Here is a 16,456-nt window from a genome sequence, read left to right on the forward strand (position 1 = left end):
GCATCTGACCAGAGGGCCAGGAGTGAGACTTGAAGCAGCCTGCTCGAGGGTAGATGGCTATGGAGATGGCGTTAAAGCAGAAGAATATGGTGACCAACACCAACCGAACCAAGAGCAGGAGACCTGCTTGTGGGTCAAAGAAAGGAATAACGACTAAAGTAGACTTGAGGGAACCATTGAAGGGTTTGGTGAAGAGGGCTGACCTGGTAGGAGCTGTGCTTAAGAAATAAATCTGTCGACAAAGCGCAGTCGCCATGATGACTTGGTGGGTGTGGTGCTGGTGGATGTGGGGTTCAACGGGTGGAAGAAGGGGGGTTCAACTTGGAACCCTAATGAAGAAAGATAGGAATGGGAAAAGACTGGGGCAAGCAAGTGGGAGCTGGGACAAGAGCCTGGGAGGGGGAGGAGGGAGACGGGAAGGGGTGGAGGGAACCGCAGTTCTGGGTCCTGTGTGACTCTCAAGAATATATGATAAATCAGGGCAGGGGAGATGGCTCAGCGGCCGAGAGCACAGGCTGCTCACGTTGGTTTGCTTTCTATTGCTGCGATAAACACCATGACCTAAAGCAGTCCGGAGAGGAAAGGGTTAACTTCAGCTTCCGGGTTTCAGTCCATCATCAGCGGAAGTCAAGGCAGAAACCATAGAGGAACACTACTTACTGGCTGGCTCTCCATACATCGCTCAGCCGACTTTCTAATACAATCCAGGACAACCTGCCCAGGGGGTGACACCGCCCACAGTGGGCTCTGCCTTCCCACATCAGTCATGTCAAGAAATGGATTAATTGTGAGCCACACACTGGCCTACAAGCCAATCTGATGGAGGCATTTTTTCAGTTGAGGTTACTCTTCCCAGACAACTCTAGCTTGTGTCATATTGACCAAAAAAAAAAGAAAAAAGAAATAAATCTGTCAGTGGTAGGCGAGATGGACAGAAGAGCATGACTAGAGACAGGTTCTTGGTTGATGGGGGGATAAGGTTACAAAGTGAAGGCCTTATATAGTCACATGCTTGGCATTTTCATAGTGAAACTTACAGTCCAGTTGCACATCCCCAGATAAGACACCATACTTACTTAAAATACACGAGAATGGGAGAGTTAATACTTCAGCATTTAGCCTCAGGAGATGCAGAATCCACTGAAAGTTTAGTCACTTCAATTTACTTACCACAAACCATTGCCCTCAAAACTCTCTGGATTTGCTAAACATTTCAAACTCAGAAGCACAGGGTTCTGGAAAACCGCACTGTGCCTGGCGTGGATTTCTTCCGCGGGATGGAGGAAATTTGATCTGCTTCCTACAAATTCATTTAAATTTCATTCAAACTGAGAGTTTGAAAGAAAAAGAAAAACCTCCCTATTCTCCAAAGTAGTCTTAAGAGCTTGCTTCTGACAATTCCACACACACACCCCTTACAAAAGAAATTTTCCAGCCATTCCCAATCCCGGAAGTTGGAGATTCATACTACATGGGCTATGATGGACTTTTATGGTAGGCCAAAATCCTAGCCTAAAAACTGTACTGCCTTGTGGGGCTGAGGGAGATGGAGCATTTTACCCTCCAATGCTCCTTCCACGAGCACAGCAGGTGTGGATACTGTCACACAGAGAGCAAGTCCACAACCCTCTATGACTCAACCCAGCCATCACTGTCAAGAGCATAAGAGAAAATTAGAAACTGAACAGGAGCTAAATGTTAAAAAGTTAGATCCAGAGAAACATTTTACCCTGTCTTGTGGAAGACTCTGCTCTCCCTCGTCCTCCTTCCTCCTCCTCCTCCTCCTCCTCCTCCTCCTCCTCCTCCTCCTCCTCCTCCTCCTCCTCCTTCTCCAGCTCCCACTCTATGGCTGTAAATCAAAGCTCTTCTCTTAGTGACAGCCATCAAGATGTCGTGAGTGGATTTTGTACACAGAAGAGATAATGTCACGGGGCTTGGTTACATTCTATTCAAGACCTGAGTTGGGGGAGCTTAAAAATAGCATCTTAGATTATTTAAACTTGACTCTCTTCCTTAACTTTAAAATTTAAAGTGACAGTGTCTTCCTTTGGCTTGGCAGTCTTTTCTTCTCCTCCTTTCCCTGTGTGTATACATGTGTATCTCTTCACCGCTGCTGCTGCTGCTGCTACTGGCAATGGTGACGATGACAAAGATGATGGCATTTTGTTTTATTTATCTTTGTTCTTTAATAGTCACAACTGCTCTCCTTACTTTTTTGTTAAAATCTGAGCCCTTCAAATGCTCTCCACGCAAATGAATTTATAAATCCATAAAATTGCTCAAGATCTCAAAAGCCATTGGTAACAACTTTGCCCTAAGAGTGTGTCCAACCATGTGAGAAAAGTGTCTCTATACGCCATTTTCTGACTCTCAAAAAATACACAGGAAAAAATACAAAATCATAGCCATTTGCGACTCCTGAGAGACTAGGGAGGCAAACATGTCATATTTTATTTTTAAAGGTTTCTTTGGCAGCTTCTTTTTACGAATGACTGAAAACTACTGTCTAGAGATGCTAAACATTGGAAGGTGAGACCTCAATGCAGCAATCATTGCATCTGTGAGATTTACTTAAAGCACATGGAAAATTAATCAATGCATTTACAATGCAATGAAGAGGGGCCTCGTTCTGAGATGATAACTCATCAAAGGGAAATCCATAGGATAAGTTCTGGAAATCTGTCAGTGTTGTTTTCTGTACACAATCTCTTTAGAGTTTTTTTTCTCCCTTTTTGTTTTTTTAATGGGGCCTATTTAGAGCATTATTTCTGTGGGGCAACTGCGTGTTAACCTACATAGTTTCCATTTCTAGACCCTGTGTCTGCTTTCAGGACATTTTCAATCCTGTACATCTCCACTCCCCCACCCCCGCTCTGCAGAGATGCTGAATCTTTAGTTGCAGGACATGTAATAAGAGAGAAAGTTTGACTGGGAATCTGTTCCGGGTGCTTCAGGACCCCACCTGCTGGAAAAATCAACCCATCTCATCTACGTTAAAGTTGCATTTTGAGAACTGGAATTTATTTGATCCTGGTTTCCTCAAGGTTCAGAGCTCTTGAACTTAGAGTACATTAGATGCAGCAGGCAAGAAGAGATTGGATTCCATCATTTTGTGTTCATACAACTTGCAGGGGATTGTGAAAAGTTAAAGAAAACTAACAAGAATCCAGTCTCCAGACCTTAAACTAAATAAGGAAACCGGACTTATGAATAAAAGTGAGCTTTGCACCACATAAACTCAGGTGAGCTCGGAACAGGGGTCAGCTAAGGCAAAGAGCAGGGCAGGAAACACAGGACTGGATTTTGAAGATCATTGGGAAAACTATTTCAAAACTAAACACAATTTTTTCATTATCTTATTTTTTAATTGGCTTATCGGAAAGGTGGCTGGCTCAGTGGGCTTGCTGCTAACCCTGACAGCGTGAGTCCAATCCCTGAAACCCGTAAGGTAGAAGAAGAGAGTCTGCACACTGTCATTTAACTTTGTGTGTGTGTGTGTGTGTGTGTGTGTGTGTGTGTGTGTGTGTGTGTAAAATAGATAAATATAATAAACTGGCTTATTATTCAAGAAGGGCATCAGTGATATTTTCTAAACTAATCAAATGTTTCCAAATTTAATCAATTGTTAATGTTATTTTTGCTGATTGTAATTTTGTGAATATTAATAGGATATACTATGATATTCTAAAGCACACACAGTGGAATTAATTTAGTTTACATTTGTCTATTATCTATTTATAATGGTCTAGAAAAGAGAAGCTCAAAGGGTCCCAACATAAAGAAGGGACAAGGAGAGAAAATTGCTGACACGCTTTTGTACTAGAAACCATAAGGTACAAAGTTTTATCAAGTGATTGCTAACCCTGTATTTAATCAGTCATCTATATCCATAACCGTACATGGTACACGACAGAGTAAAAACCCTATAAAAGAAGGGTAAGGAAGAGTGTGAATGGTCACTGATTCAGCAAGGAGTTTAATGATAATAATTATTGCGATAATTAGAAAAGGGAATTTGAGCATATTACTCAGGAGATTCAGTTTGTTAAGTGTTCAAAAGTCGCGATACTGGATGCAAGTGGTTGTATGCTTATATCTGCCTGTGTCCAACTCTGCTCATTTAACAACCATTTTCTTTGTCCTCAGTGTCACCTGGGCCACTCTGCACCGGCTGTTAACTAGCCATCACCTGGTAACAGTTGATGGAGAACTTGCCCGGAGAGCCAGGCATCCCCAGACATCCATAATGCGGATGCACTTCCACATGGGTGGCTATACACGTTGAGGTGGTCTCTTCTACCACACTGACCAGTCCCTACCCAGAGCTTCTACAGAGAGGTGCTCAGAAATGAAGAAGAAATTCCAAAATGTTTGCAATTAAGCCAATCCCAACTTGTGAAATCGTCAAATTACCATACTGGCAGAGCCAATACAAATTCCATAACCCTAAAATTAGCACTAAAGTCATGCAAAAATGTGTTAATACATTCATCCCGGTAGTATTCATAAAGGAACAAGTGAAGAGAAGATAAATTCCACACTTAGGGGCGCTGTTTACATAGATTAGGCAATGGAATATTCTGGAACATTTTAGGATTACTATTGCAACTGAGATGAGGGCCATTTCACAAGAACAGTCAAACAGACATGCACAGGGTCAACTCCACGCTCTGCAACAGCTACTCTTAAACTGGACTAGTATTCTGCTACTAGGAACACTGTTAGGACTCCCCAGATTTTTCTGAGCTGAGTTTAGTAGAGCTATATAAGACTTAACTACATTTAAATTTCTGTCCATGACGCATATAACCTCACTTCTAATTATCAAAAGGAGAGCTAGCTGTTTACTCAGAGTCCTTTTGGAAGCAATGATGCCAGAACTTATTCAATAATTGAATAGCACATTTCAGTACTTCCAAACGCAGCTTAGAGTGTGAAATGGTGGTCTCTAAAGGAATTTATTGTTTCTCCCAAATACGCTCTTACTTTTTAATAGCTTAGCTCTTCATTTCTCACATAACACAGAATGGGAGTTCCTAAACTGATACGTAATTGAGGTAGATAAATCAATTCCTTTTCTGTGATTATTGATGTTCTTCCTCTGTGGAGAGCTACTTTGAGTATTATTTTTGTCCACTCAAGATCTTGCGTTCCCTCCACAAAAAATAAAGCAGAACCTTCTGCAGTCTCAGCATGAGTTCCAAGCCAACCTGGACCACTGAATAGAATTACTAAATTCTCTGTAAAAGACACTAAGGAAGTGAATGTTTTCTATTTATTCATAAGCCTTTAGTGACTCTGTGTGTGTGTGTGTGTAGTGTGTGTGTGTGTGTGTGTGTAAATAAATCTAATGTATGAAATTAACTTTAAGATTTTTTTTATTAAATAAAAATCGACCAACATTCTGTCTACAGGGAAAAGATATAGGTGCTTAGAAGGAAAGTCTTGCTCTGTTCTTCTCCAGTTGAAGACTAAAGATAGATCTAACATTTGATTATCAGACCATTAGTCTGGTAATTTTTCATTACGGTGGTGCACACTTTTAATCCCAGCACCTATGAGGCAGGGGCACGCAGATCTCTAAATTTGAAGCCAGCCTGGTCTACAAAGTGAGTTCCAGAACAAAATGGTTGCACAGAGAAGCCCTGACTCAAAAAAAATGATGATTTTAATAAATAATAACCAACATTTCCTATTGCCTATGTTTACTATATGCAGCCCAATTTAGCAGCCATTGTCTTAATTATAATCTGCCTGTCATGCTATATACTAAAATGAATTCGTCTGCAATATCAGATGGCATATGTCCACCATTTGGGCTATCTTGTCTATTTCTGATTCCAATATATAAATAAATGCATATTTGAGGTGACAAAGAAATTTTCCTTTATTGTTTTAGAGCAGGAGAATGTTTACAGAATATGAAAAAGGGTAGGCTGCTATGTGGCTGTTTCATTTTAGGCTTGGTTTTTATAATATAGAGGAAAAATTGTTTCCTTTATTTATTGAAAGAATTGACTCAATTCTCTATGGAAATATAATCATATTCCTCATTCTTGCACAGTAAAACTCTTTAAGGAGTTGTCCATCCTGACATAGTCTCGGATACCTTTCTTCCTGTTTTCTCTCCTCTTAAAGGGTTGTATATATGCACATGTGTGTGCGTATGTGTAAGTACTTGGGTGTATGTATGTTCATGTGTGTGCATGTGTGTGCATGCATGTATGTGTCAATCTGGAGGTCAAACCTGGCATCTTGTGTGTTCTATATGCACATTCTATCACATTTCTAGACTTCAAATTTTATTTTATTAAATTTTAAAGCAAATTAAATTTTATAATTAAAACATAATTATTATCTTTGGTTCATGTTGTACCATCCTGTAATCATCTGAAATGTCTTTGAAATTTTTGAGTGTGTTTTAATTAAGGTAATGTGTGTATAACATAAAATTCGCACTACTAACCATGTTTGAATGTACAATTAAAGCTGATTACATTTCTTCAGATTGCTATACAACCATCTCCAGGACATTATGGTTTTGTGTAACTGAAACTATGTCCCTTTTACACAGCATGATTTCTCCTAAAAACCTAAGGATTATTAAGCATTTTTCATGGCGGAGGGAGAAGCTGTGTGATGAGGGAGGTTGGGATACAAAGAAGCTGCTACTTTGTAAATCATCTAAAGCTTATGAAAAGAACGTTCTCATCATTAGAACAGAAATACCTCCCTCCTTCCCTCCAGCTCTCTAGTGGTTTTTATTTTCTATTTTGTATTGCCAAAAAAAAAAAAAAAAAAAAAAAAAAAAAAAAAGACAGTCCTACTGGGGAATGGATTCCAGTCAGGCTACAGCGTTAGGGACAGCCCCAGCTCTAGTTGTTGGGGGGCCCACATAGAGACTGAGCTGCACATCTGCTACATATGTGCAGGGGCCTCAGTCAACCCCTGTATGATCTTTGGTTGGTGGCTCAGTCTCTGAGAGCTCCCAGGGGTCCAGGTTAGTTGACTCTGTTGGTCTTCCTGTGGAGTTTTTAATCCCTTTCAGTTCCTTCAATCCCTCCCCCAGCTCTTCTTCCATAAGGAGTCTCCACCTCCATGCAATGTTTGGCTGTGGGTGTCTGCATCTGTTTCAGTCATCTGCTGGGTAGAGCCTCTCGGAGGACATTTATGCCAGGCTCCTATCCACAAGCATAAAGAGTGTCGTTAATAATGCTGGGGATTGGTGCTTGACCATGGAGTGGGTCTCAAGTTGGGCTGGTTATTGGTTGGCTGTCCCTTCAGTCTCTGCTCCACCTTTGTCCCTACATTTCTTTTAGACAGGACAAATTTTGGGTGGAAAAGTTTTGTGGGTGGGTTGGTGCCCCATCTTTCCACTGACTACAGGCAGTGGCCTCTTCGGGTCTTGTGCCCCCAGTGTGAGGCATCTTGGCTAAGGTCACCTGCATTATTGACTCCTGGGAGCAGCCCCCATCTCAGGTCTCTGGGACTTCCTAGATATCCCCCAGCCCCAACAGCTGCCATTTTCCATTCATTCTCCTGGCCCTCTGGGCCTCTCTCCTGTCTCTCCCCACACCTGATGCTGCCCCCTGTTCCTCCCCCCTCCCCCACCCTGGACTTTTCTGATACTTCCTCTCTGTTGAGGAAGTCACTTTCCCATTTTGAGCAGGAGCATTACATCTCTGCAGTTGTACCTTAGTGCAATGTGTAAGGAGATGCCAGTTTCTTCCCTGAATAGGAGGGGTGAATACTTAGTTTAAAAAAAAGAAAAAGTATCTTTTTCATAGTCAGCCACAAAAAAAAAAAACAAAGAAAAAAAAACAAACAAACAAACCTGCCATTTCCGTTTTCTCTGTCCAATTAATAAGCAGAAAGATACTGTGGTATTATGCAATTACCTGATGCATTTTAAATTTTCCTTAATCATTGTAATATCCATTAAGGATGCTGGCCCAATTCAGTTATTACCTTGATGGCTGCAAAATGGCAATTTTCCCATCCTGTTGTTTCTCCTGCATTTACTGGTCTTCACTCTCTGCAAAAAGCTTTCTCTTGTCTTAAGCATTTGCCTGCTGCACTATAAACTCATTGATTTTTTTTTCTTATTTTGTTTGGAGGTTTGAAATTTATTCTTCCATCATTTATTTTGAAGTTCAAGCTTTTCCCCTTTTGCTTAAAGGGATCTCTTAAAGCCTTCTGTCATATGGTGTGAAGGGAGGGGAGCATGTGTAAATCAGTCTTGCAGAGAACCACTTGTGAGTCCTGGAGATCCAGCTCGGACCGTCACACTAGGCAATGAGCATCACTGAGCCATCTCACCCACCCATCTCTTAGATGATCCCATTGTATTTAAAATTCTCGTTTTCTAGTGCAGTGTGTCATAGTTCACACGGACATCTTCTGTCCTGGTGCAATAACTGGTCTGCTCCCCGAGTGCAAGATGTATCCACCTCTAAAAGGAGTTGTTGTGTGTGCATACGGTAAAGTATGTGCTTTTCTAAGTGTACAGAGTCAGTGTTCCTGCCGGCACCATTAACAGCATCCAATATTTAGTGTCTCATGCTGTTGTGTTTGTTCGGAAGGCTTCCAGGAAATGAGATTACCCTACTTTCCATTTGCTCCCAATTATCCTTCCCATGATTCTGTTCTTCTCTGTACCATTCTGAAGATGGAGTGGGGTCACTCCACACTTCAAGCTTGGGTTATTTCTCGTGGTTGTTTTCCTTCACTCTGGCTAATCTCCTCTGAGTCTCACCCGGTACATTTAACCCTGTGTTCTCTCTCAAGCTCAGAACTTGACATCCAAATTCATTGCATAAAAACTGCTCCACTGCAGCCTCCTCTATCTCAAGGGGTAGCAGATCATTCTCCCACCTTTTCTGGCAAAAAAAGCTTGGGTAGAACCTTTCACGGTCCACCGCCATTTCTATGTTCTCCCCTGTAGCCTGTCTTGTGCTACCGTGTGGGTTCTTTTTCTTTCGCCCTTCTCCACCCTTTCCCCTGCCCTTCCCGACCTCTGAACTCTAGATAGGAGAGAAAAAAAATGGATAGAGAGGAAAGGAGGTGACATTATTGTTAGACCACTCCCTGCTGATTAGGAATGTCAAGTTTCCTGGGGCAAGTTTGATCTTCACCATCAGGATATCTAATTTCTTCTTTCTCCTTTGTGCACAACTAATTAACCATGACCAGCAGCAACCAAGCAATAATCAACCAATCAACAACCCACCTCGCCTCTTGCAGACCCTAACATTTATATACTCTCGGAAAAGTCTCCTTAATACCAAATGTCACAGGATCCAAGAAACTCTCTGCCACTGGTAGAGTCACGCCCCCGAACGAGGCAGATCATAGTCAGGTGCTGTGGACAATCTCAGGTGAGGTGTCCCACACCTGAGATTAAAGTGAAAATGCAGCCTTCTAATAGTTCTGGGGTTTGGTTTCTTTTTTAAAGAAACCAAAATGCCAGAATTGTCATTACCCTTCCCGGTCACTGCTGCATCTCAGCGGCTGTCACTCCTGACTGGACTATTTCAATAACTTCCTGAGACATCTCCTTTCCAGGCTAGCTGCTGTTGCTAGAGTTCATCCTTCAGTCCATCCTCTCTGTTCTCTTCTCGGGAACTGGTCCTTCCTTTCAGTGCCCATTCCAGAATCCTAGACACACACATTCCCGCTCCTGGTAGTTGGTTGATCCAGTTTCTGTACCTGGAAGGCACATCCCGAGGTGTTTCCCTCAGTGCCTCTAATTTAGGTCAAATTCTGTCTTCTCATTAAAGCCAGTGCTGACTGCTACTGAGATGGAATTTCTGATCCCTTGTTCTCTGCACGCACACACACACAGTCACACTTGTGCCTGCTACCCTCATCACATATATCTTCACTTCTTATTTCTCTTCATTTGTGTTACACACTTTCAATCTCTCTCTACCTTGCCCCTTCAAAGAGGGCAGAGATCTTGTTTTTACTCGCTGAAATGTCTAGGACAGTGAATAGCCCCTAAAAGTTATTCAGGTCTCTTTGTTGTTTTTGTGTTTGCTTGTTTGTTTTTGTTTGTTGGTTGTTTTGGTTGGTTGGTTTGTTTTTCAAGACAGGGCCTCTCTGTGTAACCGCCCTGGCTGTCCTGGAACTCCTTTAGTAGACCAGGTGGTCTACAGAGATCCACCTGCTTCTGCCTCCCATGCGCCACCACCACCCATCTCTGGGTTTTGTGTGTGTGTGTGTGTGTGTGTGTGTGTGTGTGTGTGTGTGTGTTTAATAAATGAATGAGTACCTTCACTTGATGTCTTACTGTAACGAACTCATAGAAAGGAGACGCTGTCTGCAGCATGAAGTTGACAGAGAGCATTCTTAATATGTGTCCCAAACACAACCCCAAACACAACTCTCTTCTTATCTCCACCTGCACGGTTGCCTCCTTCCATGGGTGAAATCTACATTGGCTTTAAATACGAGTAATTTTAATCAGGCAGTGTTTTCAGAGCAGAGCTGCTCTTGTGGCCCTGAATTACGCTTTTCCATGCTCCACACAGCCAAGTAATGAGTTACAGATGGTCATTCACTGTTCCGCATTTCCCCGGCTTTCTTTTTCTCGTTAGTGGTAATTTTGAGTGCCGTAGGGGAAATGGGAAGATGGGAGAAGACATGGAAGAAAACAAATTACTCTATACATCAGCTATACATTTTCCTACCAGACTCCTAAATTAACTCCATGTCTAAACGTTGCTGAAGACATCGCGTGTGCAGCTCAAGAGTGACTGCAGAGTTTCATTTAAGATAAGACATACCTTGACAGATGTCCAGATGTGGTAACCTGGCACATTTCCATGCAGTCACCACAGTATCAGCATCAAGTTTTGAAGGGTCCATAAGACAAGAGTATGAATGGCCTCTGCCACCCAGCTGAAGCCCTTACAACTCCCAGTGCAAGAGAGCACACAGTCACAAGGCATGTAACCGCTTCGCTTTTTTTGCAACATTGCGAGTTAGTCAATAATATTCCTCAGAAAACAGGAGACATTTCTCTCCCAACCTTCTCACATCTGAAGGGAATATAAGAAATTAACAAACCCAAAAGCGAAGTTTTTAATTCATGACAGTTCATGTCATCCAGAATTATATAAGAAAAGTGTATGCAAAATATGTAGCAAGCGCTAAGCTCTGTGTGGTAATCCCAGGACTCAATAGCCTCAGCAGAAAGATCATGAGGTCATCTTTGGCTACATACAAGACCCTGTCTAAAGAAAAGAGAGACACAGAGGGGCAGAGGAAAGAAAGGGCAGGAAGATCCCTTGTTTGCTTGTTTTATTTATTAGAAGAATTTCAAACGTCAAGTTAATAGACCATATTCAACTCAATTTAGCCCTTAAAGTGTCTTTTAAATGTCTCTCCTTTTAACATAATTTTCTCTACACAGAGAAAACAATCCCTCTTTTAAACACATGAATTCTGCTTGTGATTCCTTTCCACAGATACCACACACTCGGGGGAAATCGGCACCAAGAAAAAGGTGAAAAGACTGTTAAGCTTCCAGAGATACTTCCATGCCTCTCGACTTCTCCAAGGGATTGTGCCGCAGGACCCCCTTCACCTTCTGGATGAAGACTACCTTGGACAAGCAAGGGTAAGCCAGCTCCCCCTTGCCAGGTCTCCCTGCAGTAGGCAGTGGCCAAGAGCCTTTGCTCCAGCTGACGGCACCTGAGTCTGACACCTACTGTGCCTCTCAGGGGTTTCCTGACCCTGGATTTGTTATTTAGCACATCTACACTTATTTCCTCAAACACAAAATGAAGATTCTAGAACAATGTACTGCTTAGAGGTAATTACAGATCTACACACCGGATCCTGAGGTAAAGTGTGTCCCTGTGCTTAATACACTCATGCCAAATACGCAGAACGTCTGCAGTGGCGCAGTCTTCTCATGTAGAGGCTGGAGTTTTACTTACTATTTTTTTTAAGCAATCTATCTGACATCACTTGGGCAAAAATTGGGATGAACACTCTACTATGATATTAAATTTCTCTATGGATTGTCAGAGTTCTGGCAACAATTCTCAGAGGGAAGAATAATAATAATGACTAGAATAAAAGCATGCTGGGTAAGAGAAGCATCACCTACGCTTGCTAGCAACTTTTAAATAAAAAAAAAAAACAGCTTGAATGCTTAGATTCCCTTATATTTGTTAACCTAGCTAACTTTGTAATAAAGCAGCAGAGGCTTCTTTAGCTTATGACCACACTGGAGAGTTCAAACAGCTATTTTTAGTTTTATAAGTGTGTAGGGCTGGAGAGATGGTTCAGTGGTTAAGAGCACTGACTGTTCTTCCAGAGGTCCTGAGTTCAAATCCCAGCAACCACATGGTGGCTCACAACCTGGGATCTCTACAGACTCACATCTGTAATGGGATCTGATGCCCTCTTCTGGTGTGTCTGAAGACAGCTACAGTGTGCTCACATACATGAAATAAATAAATTTTTTTGAAAAGTGTGTAAAACATACCTATACAATGCTAAGCAAACTAAAGTGTTGGCTTATATAATGGCAACTGAAAATATCTCCAGTAATTATCAACACAACTCTACATTCGGCTCTTGATGCACACACACATTAGCCTATTGATGGTTTGTTTGTTGTTTTTTCGAGACAGGGTTTCTCTGTGTAGCCCTGGCTGTCCTAGAATTCACCCTGTAGACCAGGTTGGCCTCAAACTCAGAAATCCACCTGCCTCTGCCTCCCAACTGCTGCAATTAAAGGCGTGTGCCACCACTGCCTGGCAATGCTTTTAAGCCATTCAAAAAGCTTCTAATAATAAATTATTCTTCACTCTGCATTGATCTAATGAGGTAGATATGTGGCTGTTTAAAAACACTTTTCAAGTTACTTCCAGCCTAAGTTGCCATAGTAATTTAAATTTCAGGGGTAAACTCACCACCATTTAATCAAAGGTCAAAAGTAATCATTTGTAGCTTACATAATACATAGTATCTCCATATAAGGATATACTGCTACATATATGCCACTAAAAATGAACAATAAATACTGCCAGAAGAACCAAATTCCAATATCTTGTCTACAAAAGGATAAAAGTTAGACTTTACAACAACCCAAGGGTGAAATGAAATAATGAGTGGTTGTGGTAGTTGGTGGTTGGTTGGTAGTTACTTGATTAGTTGGTTGGCAGTTGGTGGTTGGTTGGTTGGTTGGTTGGTGGTGGTTGGCTGTAAGTTGGTAGTTGGTTGATTAGTTTGTAGTTGTTGATTAATTGGTAGTTGGTGGTTGGTTGGTTGGTTGTGGCTGGTTGGGTGGTCAGTTAATTGATTAGTATTTCAAGTATGATTGGTGTTTGGTTGGTAGATGGTTGGTTAGTAGGTGATGATTGGTGGGCAGTTGACTAGGTGTTGGATAGTTGACTGATTTGTTGAAAGGGAGATCAATAATAACATCTTCTAACACTGCACTGTCAGTGACAGAACACTCACGGTGAGTTCTCTCCTCTAGGTAGCCACATAATTAAAGGTGATGTTGAGATACAGAAAAAAATAATAGAGCAGAAATCTGCCTGTCAGAAGACAGGGCCTGACTCTGTCTTTCGCATTATAGGATTTGGGGAAAGGTTCACCCCAAACAGTCAATCATCCCTTTGTTTTTGAAAACATTGTGAGGGCTGAGCAAGCCATTTAAGGCACTGGATTTTTCATGGGACATAGAGCCACTCAGGGGCAGAGAGAAACATGAGTTAGTCCTTGCACTGGTGACTTCAAATGTCTTCAAAGAGAGATGGGTGGAATTGACAGGCAGATTTCTGCTCTATTTTTTTTTCTGTATCTCAACATCACCTTTAAATATGTGGCTACCTAGAGGAGAGAACTCACCATGAGTGTTCTGTCACTGACAGTGCAGTGTTAGAAGATGTTATTATGACAATGTGGTACAGAGAGAATTAACCACCTCAACCTTTATGTCACATTTAATTCTAAATATGGCTTGCTTTTTAATAAAAAAAAAGTCTTCATTATACACAGTAGGTCTTCAAATGATCTGGTGTGGTCAGTTACTCACTGTTCAGTTCCCTATACAATTAATTTTGTGTGCAGTCCACACTAAACAACATGATGTGCTCTACAATGGTTTTCACCTTGTTTTTAACTTTTTATTATAAGAACTGGAGCTGTAGCTCAGTGACCAAGTTCTTGCCTGGTATGGAGACCCTGGATTTAATCCCAAATACCACAAATACTAATAGAAAAAAAAAGTTGCAAAGCTTCTCTGCTACAGCACACACCCTGGTTTGACAGACCCGTATGCCTGTGTTCCCTGTGATTCAACACTGTGTCAGGCACTGGAGGCACATTGCACTACCTTGTTCTAGCATATGATAAAGATGGTATCAGACACCTTTTTTCAGATGAGGGTCAGAGAAGTTAAGGGTGTAACCAAGGTCCACCACCAGGATGACAAGTGGCTGATCAGAGACCAGGTAGTTTAAACTCAGAGTCTGCCCCTTGCGCTGACATTAGTGAAGGGAGCAAAATCGGGTTTACCCCAAATCCATTGTACATAGAGTAGAATGCGACAGTTTCCAACTTCTTAATCGTTTAAATCACCATGTCTGGAAGTGTCTGAGTCTCTGTGTGCTTCACTCGCATTATTTCTGTTTGCCTTCTCAGTATATGCTCTCCAAAGTTGGAACGTGGGACTTTGACATCTTCTTGTTTGATCGCTTGACAAATGGTAAGTTACCCCCTCCCAAAGGATTCTCAATAAAATACACACCATAAAGTAGATTCATTTCATGAGAAACAATTTGTATTTTTAGACAAATTGCTTTTTTCCCCCTTCTTTTCTCACTAGCATAAATCTATAGTCAGTCAGGACAGACCATGGAAGGGAAAATGAATTCAGATAAAGAGTGAGGACCTAATCTGACCTTAGCATGGTAGGATGGTTTCCTTCTGAACCGTGATCCCCAAAGAGTCAGGAAACCACAGATTGTACTCTCTCCTCACAGAATACCCTGGTCATGTCCAAATGTAGAGAGCTCATTGTTAGTGACCGAAACGTGAGCACGCAGGATCACATCTGACTAGTGCTGTCTCCTACAGACAAGGTACTGACTGATGCTTCTTACGCTGAGTCTGCCCATTTCAGGTATTGCTCAGATTAAGTTTGGCATCCTCAGAAGGAAGCAACTGCCAGGGAAAGAATGTAAAAGCTTAGGCTGTAGCTGAAAACTAAACATCTCCCATTAAGTCTTCCTTTCATGTCTTATGCCTAATAAAAGCTTTACCTAACAAAATAATCAAATAAAATTTCCTCCACCTATTAAAAAGTGTAGATAGCATTAGGCAGGGAAAGACCTCATTTAATGTTGATGTTGGTGTTAGCCTAGACTAAGATATGATGAGACTTTATCTTAATAATGAATATATTAAATTATAATTCAAAATAATTATTATTTGATAATATCTCTTGAATATTGTTATTATAGCTTTAATTTTGCAGCTCTTGTTGGCTGAATTGTGAAGTATCAGTCAGTCTTCTCTTGGATAAATGTCACAGGACGAATGGGCTACTATTGTTGAATATGGTGGCTTAATATCTCTACAGCGAAAAGTGACATGGAAGTGATTTAAAGCCTATTTTGAGAGTCCATGTGTTTTTAAAATTACACATACATACTCAACAGACAACTTCCTTCATTTACTAATTTCTCTTCCTCTGGCATGAGAAGATGGGAGTTCATTTTATTTATACACTATAATGAGAAACCTAGAAAAAGATTGTAATGTGTTTAATTTCAAATGAAAAGTGGGGAATTATTCTATCAGAGAAACCTTATTTTGGAGAACTTAAATCTTATTTTCACTCTTGCTAGTGTTTTGTTGTTATTGTTGATGGTTGGTTGGCTGTTTAATAAAAATAAAGCAAGTGCCTATTCCCCTGCAGGGAACAGTCTGGTAACTCTGCTGTGTCACCTCTTCAACGCCCATGGGCTCATTCACCATTTCAAGCTTGATATGGTGACCTTGCACAGGTTTTTGGGTAAGTCTTTTTTTTCTTGCATGTCCCTATACAACCATGGAATAAGGACAATGTGTTACTCGTGGGTTGCAAGTATCAAGAAACGTGAGCTGAACATAGGACTCAACAAACATGACATAGGGGAAAGCCCACGAGGCCAAAACCCTACACAGGCAGCAACAGATAACCAAGGAATGCTGGGAATGGGAGACAGTCTTCCCCAGGGAAAGCACACTAATTGGTTATTCAAATAGTCAGCCCTGAAAAGATGCATACAAGTAACATTTACAGCAGGTTATATTTGTGCATTTGGGGATATGTATGTATGTATATATGTGTAGTGTGGGGTGTGTGTGTGTGTGTGTGTGTGTGTGTGTGCGCGCGCGCACGCGCGCGCATGTGTACACGTGAATTTTAAAGAGCAAAGAAAAGTAT

At 41.4% G+C, this 16,456-nt stretch overlaps 1 protein-coding gene across 4 annotated transcripts in view; it reads left to right on the forward strand.

The window, feature by feature from the left end:
• Nucleotides 1–16,456, forward strand: part of Pde7b (phosphodiesterase 7B) — a 342,947-nt gene that overhangs the window by 282,126 nt on the left and 44,365 nt on the right. For all 4 annotated transcript variants that reach the window (XM_052169419.1, XM_052169420.1, XM_052169421.1 and 1 more), the window contains 3 exons: nucleotides 11,472–11,623; nucleotides 14,668–14,731; nucleotides 15,947–16,042. In XM_052169419.1, coding sequence (XP_052025379.1) covers nucleotides 11,472–11,623; nucleotides 14,668–14,731; nucleotides 15,947–16,042 — 312 coding nt within the window. The remainder of the gene's footprint in view (nucleotides 1–11,471; nucleotides 11,624–14,667; nucleotides 14,732–15,946; nucleotides 16,043–16,456) is intronic.

The sequence above is a fragment of the Apodemus sylvaticus genome, chromosome 23 (genome assembly GCF_947179515.1).
Source record: "Apodemus sylvaticus chromosome 23, mApoSyl1.1, whole genome shotgun sequence".
Classification (NCBI taxonomy): Eukaryota; Metazoa; Chordata; class Mammalia; order Rodentia; family Muridae; genus Apodemus; species Apodemus sylvaticus.